The following is a 14668-nucleotide window of genomic DNA, read 5'->3' as shown; positions in this document are numbered from 1 at the left end:
GGAACTTGACCAAGTGCAAGACTCGTATTAAAAAAATATGTCAAGGCAGGTGTCAACTTCCTGGGACATTCCTTCAGAATATGTGGTGATATATCATCAAGTCCCATAGCCTTATTTTCAAGTTAAACAGTAATTACATGTAGTTTACTCAACTCCCCAAACACCTATTGCTCACTTACAGTCAGTCTCTCCTCCCCATCATCAACTGCTCTTAATCTCTCCATGAAGTCACATTCACAAGATTGAAAGATCTTTATGAAAAGTATCTTCACCACACATTCTGCAACAGCTGTCTTTATACCATTTCCTCCAATCAATGTCATCCTTCCATAATCATTCTTTCTTTTGCTGGCTACATATCGAAAGAACTCATTAGGATTCTTTTTGGCTTCATTAAGTAACTGCTGTTCATACCTCTCTTTAGCTACTCTCACCAACCAAGTCACTCTCCTTGCCTGGTCTTTGTAGACCTCATGAAATTGGTTATTTCCACTTCTCTTATGCAGCCTCCACAATGCCCTTTTTCTCTGTATCGCATGCTCATATTCATTCATCCATTTCACACTTACCTTTTTTAACCTTCTCACCCTTGGAATACATTTGGACATTGCATCTACTAGATAGTTTTTGAAAATTTCCGAAGATGCATTGATCTCTTTTCCAGGTAACTCCTCATTCCACGCTACATCCGCAAGCTGTCTCCTGAGCTCCTCATAATCACCCCCCCCCCTTTGTAGTTCCACATATACTCTTTACTCACAGTGGTCTTTGCACTGCTGGCAACCACCCAGGTAATCACCTCATGATCACTCTCACCAATTGGTGCATGATTTGACACCTCATTTATAATTACATCCTCCGATGAGATGACCAAATCAAGGACCCTTAATCCTCATGTGCCCTCTGTTACATACTGTCTGAGGTAGTTATCCCTCAAAAACTTAAGAAACTCTTTTTCTTTACTTCCAATTGCTATCTCATCATTCCAGTCTATATTGCCATAATTAAAATCACCCATAATGATCACCCTTTTCTTATTTGCTTGGCTAATTTGACTATACTTTTAACTATCACCACCATCCACATTACCTGGTCTATAACAATATCCCACCAAGTATTTGATTCCATTCACCTCTATCTCACATCATTCTTCCTCTAAACCACTGGCACTATTTCCGTCTTGCATCTTTGTATGGACATAACTCTTTCTCTATCATCAATAGCACTCCCTCTCCCCTTTTACCCTTTCTAGCCTCACGAAACACATCATACCCTTCCATCTCTATTCCTGTCAGGATGTCATCCTCTTCCAACCATGTCTCACTTATTCCGATAATCTTTGGGTGAACAGATGCAATTAGTGCAACCATTTCATCTGCCTTGTTTCTTATACTTCTAGCATTGATATATAAACACAACAGCTCATTTCTGGATCTACAGCTAGTTCCACTGATACCACTCATTCGATGTGATCTCTCCATGCTCGACTGGGGCCATTTCCCTTTCTGCTTCTTCATTTTAGAACCCTTTGCAATTCCATCTGTTTCCTCTTGATCCCTGGTCATCCCCTTCCTTTCCTGCCTACATATGCTCTCACCTCCTCTTGGAGCATCCACCTTTCTCACGCTGTGTACCCCTGTCCACCCTTGGCCTCCCCGTTTCCTTGCTCCTCTTGCACACCCATTCTCTCATTTTCTATACTCATACCACTCTCTTCCCCATTCATAACCACTTTTTCAATCTCTCCAGTCTTACTCTCTTGCTCTTCCACATCACTCCCCCCCACCTCTTGATCATATTCATTCTCTCTATTCACTTCTCTACCTTCCAGCAGCAGTCTCTTCAAGCGACTCACACCATAACCACTCAAATGCAGTCCATCGCTCCCATACAGCTATTTAATTATGTTAATTTTACATAATAAAAATTGTCATTGTCATGTATAAATGACTATTTTAATAAGTCAATCTCACCCATGATAGGTTGTCAAAGATCACAGTACATTAGTATTGGAGCTAGATGATAGAAACAGTGCTGAATAAATCTAGAAACCTATAATCTAGAAACTCTGCTGAATAAATCAAATATAGAATTTTTTCAAGCTATTGCAAGCTTTCATTTTGCATCTTCCTGTGAAATTTGCCTATCACTTCAACTCTATTTATTTCTGTGAACAATTTAAACTGCAAAGTGAACAAAGTTTTAAATTGGGGAAAAAAACTGGTTTTAGTATACATTAACTAATAATAATAAAAAAGTACTTGTTTACTAATAATTTAAAATATCATTTCTGAATAAGAACATTCCATCCAGCAACAGAGAACTATATAGCTAGTTTAAAATAAAGTAATACTGTACAACAATTAGCTAACTGTTCGAGGAAAGTGGTACATTCCAGAGATGATGCATTTCACTGTTGGAATTTATTCTCATGTGGACTCGAATGACAAATTTACATGTAAAATACATATCACTTATGAACTTACTTAATTCACATTTAAGATAAGAATTTTCCAAATCACTGGCATAGATAATCCATCATTTCAATTCAAGTTAGAGCAAGGCAACAACAAGGGAAGTTCTGTAACTGCTTCTGTAAATAAGCTTAGTATTTTCCCAAAGGATCATATTTTCAGTATCAACAGCATATTGAGCTAGAATGACTGATGCAATTCACCATATGATAATCAGTGTTGGTGTGCTCACTATGACAAATAAGAGGTTACATTCGTACAGCTGATATACACCAAGTAAAGAAAGGAACTTGTTTGCCTTTAGCAGAGAGGGAAAAAAAAGTGAAATTCTGTTGTGTGAAACAAATGCAGTGGCAAATTTGTACTTTCTTGATATTCTATTGATATACAAGTATTTCCAATAAGGAACTAGAACCCTTCTATCAACAGCAGTAATGGTTGGAGAAAAAGTGTGTAATTGTCTGTGATAACCATTTTGCTGCATTGAGGATAGTAAGGTCTTGTTGTAAAGCTGCATTAACAGAATGATGGCAGTGAGCTTTGCTGACTAGTATTTTTATGATGCTATATTCTCGTAAAGGATAAAGAGTCAACTTTATTTCTGTATCTCCATGTGAAGAATAGATTAACAGCATAGAGCAGGCAAATGTGCCTTCAGAAGTTTCAGTAAGTATATCTAAGAACAATTTTTTTTATTTCTTTTGCCACATTAAATTGAATCTGGGGGTGAAGATTATTATTTTAAAGGAAGATAATCAATTTGGAATCTAAATGAGGCCAAATGTAATAGTCATTATGGTAGACCTGAAGTGATAGCAGAGGTTGTATAATTGAACACAGTTGGTCTTCCAGATTTACTAAATAACCGTTCGCCAGGGAGGAAGAATAAGAAGAAGGTGTTCTTCCCTTTGCAGTAATTTTGATCTGTTTGTAGATCTTGTTTTTCCAGCTAAAATAATTAGAGCATGTTAAGAGTCAAAAATGTTAACTATATCAGGATAAAACTCTTGATATAAAAGATAAAATATATCAGGTAAGGGATGTTAGTCAACAAGACATAATATAGAAGTTGATATCATACTTGCAAATTTGACAAGAAAATCAGCCAAATTTTTGATGAAATTAGAATGCTTTGCACTTAGAAGCCATGATAAGAATTTTTTTTAGGTAGCTGCACTAGTACAATTTATAACTGGTCACACTGGGCAGCCATCTTTGTGGAACAGATAGAATTCTAAAACCAAGGTGTCCATAACTTTTAAGCCTGTTCCTACTCCAAGCTTGTGACTTTATCAAGTTTTTTCCTAGTTTTATCTGGTTTTAGTTATATTGCAACTATCACTTAATAGGTAATCCTATCTTAAAAAAATAATTATACTCTTTCTAGCATAGCAGAGGAAATTTACAGACAAAAAAAATGCTTCTGGTGGTGGTGGTGGTGTACATTAAATGGAACTGCGTATTGTTAATAGCAGTGTTGTTGTGTGTAGTAGGAGGGTTAAGTCAAGGAAATAATGAGTTGTGTGTAATAGAATAGTGTATCCTCCCATGATGAGTCCTTGTAGATGTCATGTAATAATAATAATAATGAAGATCTATCCTATCCATTAATGATGGGTTTCCTTTAATTGCTTTTCAAGATGATAAAGTTAATATTATATTATATTTCATAGAACTCGTGAGATGTTTGGGTTCAGAAATGTTAGGAGGTGGCAGTTTCACTTTAACCAAAACAGCAGCCACTTTAAGTGTTATAAATCTGAGAATAAATCTATCATTTTAATAAACTTGAAAGCATTCAATAGTGAAGCACATGATTTCTGGTAGTGTGCAGCACTTGGCTCGAAGGTAGTCAATTGCTATATATTCTTACCTTGTTTAAAACTAGCTATGTAGTTTTTGTATCACTGATAATAGAATGAATTCTTTATTATGAATACTGAATGATTTCAGTAACAGGTTAGCAAAAGAGGCCAGCCTGGTTAGCTGAGTGGCTAGCACATCAGCCTTCCAGCCAAGAGGCTGCAAGTTCAAATCCCGACATGGGCATGGATGTTTGTAATTGTCCGACTAACTCCATGTTGAAAGGGTGTCTGTGAAACTACCACTTCTTCTGGCAGACAGCTTCTCTCAAAACACTATAAAGTAAAGGAGTGGCCATATGGCATCCAGTGGTGTCAAGTGTGAATAACGTACCAAACAAACAATATTTTTTTATTTATTGTGAACACATTTTTAACCACATCTCTGAACTAGAGCTATCTATTAATAATGCAAGGCAAAAAAATTTAAATGACAAATGCATTTTTTGAGTACTTACTTGAACATAGGTCAGAAGTGAAAAGCAGCTTTCAGTGTCTTCTCGTAATGTCATTTTTTTCTGAACCAAAAAGACAACACCATTTTTAAGAAAAAAATATCCTCTTGGTACATTTATCTCTCTCCATTTAATAGAATCAACCTCAAGGTTTACCAACACATCTATAAAAGATGGAGGAGGGGTGGGGAAACTATTTCATTCTTTTTTATATATACAAAGGAAAGTTTTTAGAAAAAGTAAAGTAAATTTGGATATATATTTTACATGTTTTACAGATCAGATAACTAAAAAATGAGTGGCTAAGCAAGATTCATCTAACTTATGAAACTTACACAGCAGCTGACATTTAGTGTAACCAACTTAAAAAGACTACAGAATAGTCTGTCATGGTGAATTTTCTCTAGAATAGCGCTGTATTAGAAATTTGGTCAGGATTTTTCAATAAGTTATTATATGGGTTTTTTATAACAATGCTTCCTATTTGTAATTTAAGGGATGAAATATTTTCAGATTCTGCATATTTAATGTGGTTGATATTTATGCCATTTATTGTTGTGAATTGGTGTGAATTTCAAGCTACAACAAATGGGGCAAGATAGCAAGTTAATGGATTGGATTAGCAGCTGTCTGTCTGAAAGACATTAGAATGTGTACAGGGGAGAAGCATAGTAGAGAAGAGTAATTTCACAAGGCATGGCATGGAGTACTGTAACTATTCATCTTTTATACCAATGATATTTTCACTGGAATACAAGGAGATATTCAGTTATGTGTGTGCATTGGTGCACCCAGGGAGGGGTCCAAGGGGCCTGCCCCCCCCCCCCCCCAAAAAAAAGAAATCTTCTGTTCCTATGCTACTTATGAATTAGCGGTCACATAAGGTGGGAATACCCTATAGCTCTCGTGAATCCTGGCCGCTGCGAACGCAAAGTGAATGAAGTAGTGCTCGGGGCTACTTCGTTTGCCCGAGCCGGGTCAGAGGAGATCACGGGTATCATGTATTGGCGATCAATGCACATGCTCAGTCATAGCTCGTATGCGATGCGTAGTGTGTATTCTCAAATCGTCTACTCAAACCCCCCCCCAAGATTAAATCTTGAGTGCTCTGCCCCATCCAAGATTAAATCCTAAGTGCTCCACTGTGTGTGTGTGTGTGTGTGTGTGTGTGTGTGTGTGTGTGTGTGTGTGTGTGTGTGTGTGTGTGTGTGTGTGTGTGTGATGCATGAAGGTGAACAGAGTTATTAGCAATGGTAATGAATATTATGTCTCTTCAAGAATATCGGAATAAGCTGGAAAGGCTGAAAAGTGGTGGGATCAAATTTAATGATAACTATGGTTTGGACTTGGGATCAATATATGGAAAGCTGCAAACTCCAATGGAATTATACATCTGTCTTAGGGCAATGACAGATGGAAAATCAAAAAGTCAGGAAATGCATTGCAAAGATGGTTGAAACAACCAAGAGGATTTCTGCAAAAGTGAGAAAGATGTTAATCAACAGAAATAAAAGTATGGTGCTTCCAATATATAAAACTCTGATCAGATCATATATGGACTACTATACTGTCAGTTCTGGTGGCTGGGATAAGGAGGAGGACACTTTAGTGCCTGTGTAGGCTTGTGGTAATAGTGTTTGCTCCCATAGTGCTAGACAACCTGGAAGATAATTATAGGTTTGATTCTAGTCACTGATAAAAGTAACATTTCCTAGGTCTTTCTTTGGCTGTTTACCTGAGTTAATTGATCTTCGGTGCAGTCAATTAGGGTTTTACCTCCTGGAAACTCAGGTGGTTTATAACATTGCAGCTCAAAAACATCAATCATAGAACTATCACTATTTCAGACATAATATATATCTGTTATGCTTTAGTCTGAAGCTCACTATCAATGATGGCTGAAGGGCAGAAAGTGACTACTCATCAATCTTAAGTTTAGTTAGGGCTAAAGGAGCTCCTGTACTCATTTTGGGAATTAAAAAAAAAAAACATTAGAGGAAATAGGAGAGAAGAAACTGTAGAAAATGCACGAAGGAGAGTAACAAAATGCTTATTGGGTCTTTGGAACATTGATTATGCAGAAAGACAGAGTATTTAACCTGCAGATTTTGGAAGATGGAATTCTCTATGGAATGCTTGTAAAAAGTCAGCTCAGAGGGCTGACCTTGATTGAGACATTTAAGCTGTTGAGAAATGTTTACTGGATGGTTAGGAGATTTTTCAGAGGATGGTCCATTCCTGAAATTATGCGAGAGAATAGTGAGTAAGACAGTGGAAGATGGATGGAATGCACTATCCAAAAAAGGTGGCAAAAATGTAGATGATAAATTTGTTTAAGTATTAAAGTTTTTATAATATGAAGTAGACATCCCACAATGAATCTCCTGACTCCATGGAATTCTTGTGAAAATAACAATGATTTTTTTTTGTCATTTCTCCATGACAACAAGCTTTTGATAGGCCCTTTCAGAACATAAATTTTTATCAGCCTCTCTCATAATAGGAGGCTTGTGTGAGCTAGTCAGGCTCATCAGGCTTTCTTGAAGCTCTCAGCATTAGGATTTCTGATTACATTCCTTCAATTAATTCTCAGTGAATATTTCGGATTTCTGATCTTACCTTAGTTGACAACTTTTGATTCTTTCTAGTTTTAATTTTTTTTATCACTACAAAAACTAGATTACTAGTGTAGCCTGATGATTAATGCAGTCTAATCAAAGCCTAAAACAGTAGCATCATCTCAGTTACTGTCTGCTGATTGTCACATTACAGAAATGTCCTCTGCAGGCTTTCATGTTGCCTGTAACATGATTTTCATTTTCTTATCTACCTGTGAATTTGCCACCCAATACAGCTTTACTGATAAAGTAACATTATAACATCATTCCATTTCAGCATTTCAGTGCTGCAAAGCAAAAATGACCTGTTTATACAATCAACAGTGTGTGTGTGTGTGTGTGTGTATTTCTTTTGTAGCATTGCAGACTATCTATATATGCATACAGTATCAGTATATGTGCATACAGATGTTCTACAGTTTTAATGGATGGACACTACAGTTAGATTTTTTAGAGGGTAGAATTTCACTTCTTGATAACATGTATAATGTGTATATATATATATATATATATATATATATATTTATTGCTTTTTGTAGCATTGCAGACTATCTATATATATATACAGCTGTTCTACAATTTTAGTGGGTTGGGTATAGAAGCAATGGCATTTTTATGCTTTATATTAATGCTAGGAGCATCCGAAATAAAGGAGAGGAATTGGTGGCACTGATAGCATCAGCCTGGCCAAAGATTGTTGGGGTCACTGAGACGTGGTTGACAGAAGAGGATATAACAACAGGAATAGAAATAGCAGGGTACAGCATTTTTCAGCAGGATAGGAAGGGAAAGCATAGTGGTGGAATACTGCTTATGATAAGTGACGACTTATGCCCTCTAAGAGTAGAGGCTTTAGAAGGCGGTGACACTAATGATTTTGAAAGCATATGGTGTGAGGTAGAGGTGGGAAAGACAGGATATTTAGTGTGGTGTTGCTACAGACGATGGGGACCAGGAGATGTTTAGACAGTAGAGTTTGGCAAGTGCAAGAAGAATGATTGCTATGGGAGATTTTAACTACAGCAGTATAAATTAGGGAGAGGAAGATGCATGTAGCAATAAGGGAATGGAATTTCTAGGATTCTTGAGGGACAAATGTCTTAGGCAACATGTAATAGAGGGAACAAGAGGTTCAAGAGTTTTGGATTTGGTCATAGCATCAGAAAAGTTGATAATAACTGAGATGACATCTCTCCCACCATAGAGTGACCATATGGTTTTGACTTGGAAGATGAATAGACATGCAAGAATATCAAGGGACGTATGTGGAATTAAATAGATTCACAACTTTCTTTAAAAAGGCATTCATATTTGAATCTTCATCTATGGAGGAGAATAGCTTTATCCCACTGGATATTATGACTAATATTAATACTGTGTTGTGCTAGACCAGACTTCTGAGGTTTGTTGTATTCAATATAATATTGATGTTCTTTAATTCTTTTTTCCACGGAACTAACAGTCTAAAGTCTGTTAGTCCAAAACATTTCTTGTTTTGGACTAACAGTCAGTTAGTCCAAAACAAGAAACATCACATTGACATAGTATTTGGAAAATGCCAGCCGAAAATAGAGATGACAATTTATCCTTTGTAGAAGGCAATAAAGAGGAAATTTTGTTGATAGGAACATACGTGGGAATCAATTGGTACTTTTAAAAAATTCTACTTTTTCAAAATTCTACCTATAGGTTCTGAGATTCCTGGAATGTAAGGGATTGGATAAAGCTATTCTCCTCCATAGATGCAGGTTCAATTATGAATGCCTTTTTAAAGAAAGTTGTGAAGCTATTTTACACCAACCGAATTTAAATCGAAATGATTCTCTCTCTCTCTCTCAAAAATCTGGGAGACTTTTATTTTATGTAATAAATAAAAAAAACAATTATCTTAAAGATAAATTATTATTTTCTATAATTTCCTAGCATGCGGCAACAATTGTATTTTAATAGGTGATCTAGTGAATGTTCGTTACTTGTATTCCATTCCTATGATATAACTGTTCGTATGACACTGAAGATGTACTATTAGTTTTAGTATGAAATACCTGTACCTTTATTAATTAAAAGTTATTACTGTGGTCTTAAGTGTTCTTTTAATAATAGGTGATTATAATAGTCTTAGACGTCAACTTGGGGAAGTTTCATGGAGGGAGGAATTGGAAAGACGGGATATCATTAGTGCTGGGGAAATTGTGAAGGAATATTTGTTAGCAGCAATAGTAAACTGTATTCCACAAGTGAAGAAGAGGACACATTTTGAAGTAAAGTGGATGACAAACAATATTAAACTGCATATGAAAAAGAGACTATGGAAGAAATATAAGGAGACAGGTGAAGAGAAGATGCATGAAGAATATAAGACACAGGCCAGGAGAGTGACTAGTATGGTAAGAAGGCGAAACTGGAATATGAAGAGATTGGCCCTAAGATCCAAATAAAATCCTAGGTAATTTTTTAGTTATGTGGCCAGTAGGAGGAGAAATGACTGTAGAAGAATAACATAGTGGGATAAAAATGGGAATAGAGTGACTGATGCAGAGGACATAGTGGAATTGTTCAATGAACACTTTATTGGAGTATTTCATCCTGGAGGAGTAAATTTTAATACTAGAGGGATAGGGCAGGGTCGAGGTTTAGAGGTACAGTAAGAGAGTGTGTTCCAAATACTGAGTACTCTGGATGTCAGTAAAGCTGTGGGACTGAATGGTATTTCACCATGAGTTTTGAGAGAATGTGCTAAAGAACTGACAGCTCCTTTCACCTGGCTTTTCAATGAAAGTCTAGATACAGGAAAGGTGCCCATGGAATGGAAGGAAGGTAAGATAGTGCCATTCCATAAGGGCAGTAGCAGACTGGAAGTGTGTAATTATAGGCCAGTTTGTGTGTCATCAGTAGTTGTTAAGATCTTGGAGAAATTAGTTAGGGACCATATATAGCATTGGGCAGATGAGGGTAATGTTTTCTGTGAGAGTCAACATGGATTTGTGAAGGGGATGCTCTTGTTTTAGTAACATGCTAGCCTTTTATAATAAAGTTACAAGAGTAGTAGATGAGGGAAAGGCATACACTGCCATTTTCTTGGATTTAGCAAAGGCATTTGACAGGGTGCCACATGATAAGCTGATATTTAAGTTGCAGCACATGGGTCTGGATATCAGGTTTGGTCAACTGGATTCAGGATTGGCTGTCCGATAGGTATCAAGAGAGTTGTGTATGGTGGGGCAGTTTCAAGGAGGCAGAGGGTTACAAGTGGGGTCCCACAGGGCTCAATACTGGAACCTATATTGTTTAACCTTTATATCAATGACATTGTCAGTGGATTGCAGGGGGATATTCAGTTGTTTGCAGATGATTAGAAGCTGGGAAGGGTTATTAGTAATAGTGCATATGTGGTAGCTCTGCAAGAGGATTTGAATAAGCTAGACAGATGTGCAAATGAATGGGGTGTCAATTTAATGCAGTAAAATGTAAGGTCATGAAGTTTGGGAAACATCAATGAGACTCTGCATACTCTATGGGAGGTGTTAAGTCCCTTGTTACTTTCCTTCGTTGTTTGTTATCTTTATATAATCAGTTATCCTTTATCTTATTTTATGTAAATATCAGTTATTTCGTTTGCCGACAAATTTATAGTTATTTTATGACTGTGCCAGCCGGCAAATGAATTCTAATATATTATCCTAGATTACTAAGAAAAAGAATGCAGGGATCAGGAAGTTTGCAGTCGTGGTCCCGTTTCTTTAGTTACTAATTGATTTTCCTCTAATGCACGGTTTGTGATTTTTCAAGCGGTAATTCAATCCACAGAAAACATGACAGACTCATTTGGTTTACACATAAGAAATACATTTATTCTGGCAAAACATAGAGTTACACTTTAGTTAAACCTTCAATTCTAAAAGAGTCTGAGTGCCCTCCCTTTTCTTAAGTTAACACATCCAAAAAAAGGTTCTACAGTATAATTTCTTATACTATCAAAATCTTACTCTTCCTTATATATCTATTCTCAGACTCTGTTAATTGATACTGAATTACTCATTACTATCACACATAGAAAATACACATATGTACAGGCTTATTCTTCAATCCTGGCATGGATTTCATGAGATAACGTTCCTTCTTGTATTTAAACTTTGTTCCCCCCCCCAGAATTTTAGCTAGCATTCAAATTAAATTTTAACATAATAACATTAATTTCCTTCTTTCGATACAAACAGTCCGAAGCCTCGGTTTCCTATTCGGCTCAAGCCTAAGATGCCTCTTATTCCTCAGGTGTAGACAAAATGTCCAAAGGAAGATAGTTCCTTAAGCAACACATGGAAAATTGGCTATTTTCTCAACGTTCTGTTTCTCATTCCTCTCTGGTTACTCTATTTTAATACAAAAGGTTTCAGTTTACCGTTCTTGCTTTATCTGGTAGATTTAGGACTTCTTAATTAGATTCTCGGATCTCCTCACCGTATTTTCTTCAATGGCGTCTCTGCTGTTCTTTTATTCTACTCAAAGAGAACACTCTTTCACTGACTTGTACGCTGGCGTTGATTCACCAGCGGCCCTTTCTTCCAGAACTCAGGTTGCATTTTAGCTGCAGCTGTGATCCACATGGCACGTACAGCAAGGGGAAATTCTTGCTGCACACAGCGACAAGCTTTCCGCAGCTACTCAGCCCTCCGCTCAGGAAACCAGGAACTGACAAAAAAGAGAGCGATTAAATTCCCCACCAAAACCTATATACCACAAAACAGCGCCCTCACTTCGTGGTGTCGTCATGCATACGGCAGCAGCCAATTGGTTACCGCGGCTCCAAACTGCCTTTGACATGGCCTAATGCTTGTATTAACTTATATATACATGTTCTTAGCAATTTTACATGGATTTCTTATCTTAAATAATTTACAAACATTCTCTGTTCAAGTTATGGGCTTCTCTTACATTACTTAATACTTACAAAACTGAATATATACATGTTCTAGGTCATTAACAGGCACATTTTCCATCTGGAGGTATAAGTATGTCCTTATCCGTCCTTTCTGACGTTACCTTATGTTGGGTCAGAGAAAGGATGACTCATCAAAATGAATCAGCACTTTTTCTGACACAACAGAGGAGTTATACTGGAGGAAGTAGGGGAGACGAGATCTGGGGTTGAAGATTGATGGAAACCTGAAATTTAGGGGACATATTGCAAAGGTGGTGAAGGTAACACAGAGGATTGCTGCAATAATGAGAAGGACACTGACCTGCAGAGATAAAACAGTTATCATTTTGTTGTTTAAGACCCCGATCAGACCACACTTGGACTATTGTTCTCAGATTAGGTCCCCAGGATTTGAAGGGGATAAATTAACTGTGGAAAGGGGGATAACAAAGATGGTTTCAGGACTGTACAATGTTAGTTATGAGGATCGGCTGAGGGAATGTGGACTGCAGAGTTTGGTGGATATTTGAAGGAGAGGTGATATGATTGAGACTTTTAAACTGTTGAGAGGTGGTTACAGGGTTGACATTGGGGAGTTCTTTCGCTTGGTTGAACAGCGGGAAAGAGTGATGACAAGAGGCCATCCCTGGAAGTTACGAAAGAAAACTGTGAGCAAGAGGATGAGGAGTGGTTTCTTCGCATGGAGGATGGTTGAACCATGTAATGCATTGCCTGATATAGTGGTGAGAGCAAGAATGGTCAATGAGTTTAAGGAGTGGTATGATAGACTTTGTGTTTCCTAGGAGGGACCTCCCATGATGAGTCTTGATAGACTTTGTATTTCTTATGAAGGACCTAATGCGATGAGTCTTTTGACTCCATGGAGGCCTGTATAATAATAATGATATGAGATCAATTAATGAAATTTCTAATTCATAAGTAGTACAATTTTGATAAAAATACAATGCCTTAGTTACTTTAAGAAGAAACTGCTAAATACCACATTATTAGGGAGTACCAGGGAGTACCAAGACTCATCAAGGGAGGGGTATCTACACTACAACTCTCTATCTCCACCACCCATAATCCACCAACTACAATGAACCACAACTTCACCAATGCCATCTACCACCCACCACTATCACTGATATTTTCACAGACAATCACAAACATCCAAGCCCATGGCGGGATTTGAACCCACAGCCTTTTGGCTGGAGAGCGGATATGCTAACTACTCTGCCAACCTTTCTGGCTAGTATAGTATTCATAGTATAGTATTTTTCATAGTAGTGGCCTTTTCTAAAACTGTAAGAAGGATTTGAACAAAGAGATGAGGAGTATATTCTCTGCATTGAGAGTGACTACTAAATGGAATGCATTGCATGAGAGTGTGGTGAGTGCAGAATGGTGAATTAATTTGAGGAATGGTGTGTAATCCTTATGTATGGGAGTGATAGTGGCCACCTCCCATTGTCAGTCTTCAGACATCTATGGAGGTCTAATGTCTAATTTAAGCTTGAAAAGTTTTACACTTTGAAAATGCTAGATCATATTATGAGAGTTCTGAGTGCAGACTAAAGAAATAGAAATTAGAACTCAATATACATAAGAAAGAGGGGATTATGATATAAATTAGTGAGAATAACTTATTGGCAAAGGGCTAGATAGTTTGGATCACCAATTTCTGGTGGGTGAATAACTGCATGGGATCATCCTTAAATGATATTACACTTGACAACAAGGGTGTTGGGAGAAACAGTCTCAAACATGGAACATTTGTAATGGAAAAGCAAGTAAGTATAGCTGTCTCTTCAAAAACATCTCTATTTAACATGTTTAAAAGTTTTAAAAATCATGAAAGACTTTTGAATAATTGCAGAACATGAAGAGAGGCAAAATACCATATATATATTATAATACTTTATTGGAAAATTTGTGCTGCAGGGGGGGGGGTTAATTGTTGTGGCGATATAGGCAATATAAGCAGACACAGAACTGAAATTTAGGGGATGCGTTACTGCTGACACACCATAATATATATATCTTCTCCTAGTCAGCTGTCAATCCTAATTTCAAGTGATGGAACCTTTTTTTAACAGAAAGAGATCCAAATATCAATATTAATGATAACATCATTGAGATGCCATTCCAAATTCTGCATAGAGATGGGCAAGTTAGTGTATTTATAGCTAGTTACAAGCTAAAAGATAGAGGAGGAAGGTAGGTTGATGATATAAAGCCCATCTGGTCATAAAACATTTGCTGCAATGTCTATGTGATGCAGATCCAGGGAATAAAATGAAAGCTAGAGCACTCCCAGTTAGAGTAGACACATCACTTG

At 37.0% G+C, this 14668-nt stretch overlaps 1 protein-coding gene across 1 annotated transcript in view; it reads right to left on the bottom strand.

The window, feature by feature from the left end:
- LOC150094572 (integrin alpha-9-like) overlaps positions 1-14668 on the bottom strand; it is a 337988-nt gene that overhangs the window by 279359 nt on the left and 43961 nt on the right. The window contains exon 3 of the mRNA XM_090411818.1: positions 4795-4955. Coding sequence (XP_090267944.1) covers positions 4795-4955 — 161 coding nt within the window. The remainder of the gene's footprint in view (positions 1-4794; positions 4956-14668) is intronic.

This window comes from Typopeltis vanoorti, chromosome 22, assembly GCF_054136105.1.
Source record: "Typopeltis vanoorti isolate ZY-2024b chromosome 22, IOZ_Tvanoo_1.0, whole genome shotgun sequence".
NCBI lineage: Eukaryota > Metazoa > Arthropoda > Arachnida > Uropygi > Thelyphonidae > Typopeltis > Typopeltis vanoorti.
The sequence above is the reverse complement of the archived record's forward strand: the minus strand, read 5'-3'. Positions and strand labels throughout refer to the sequence as shown.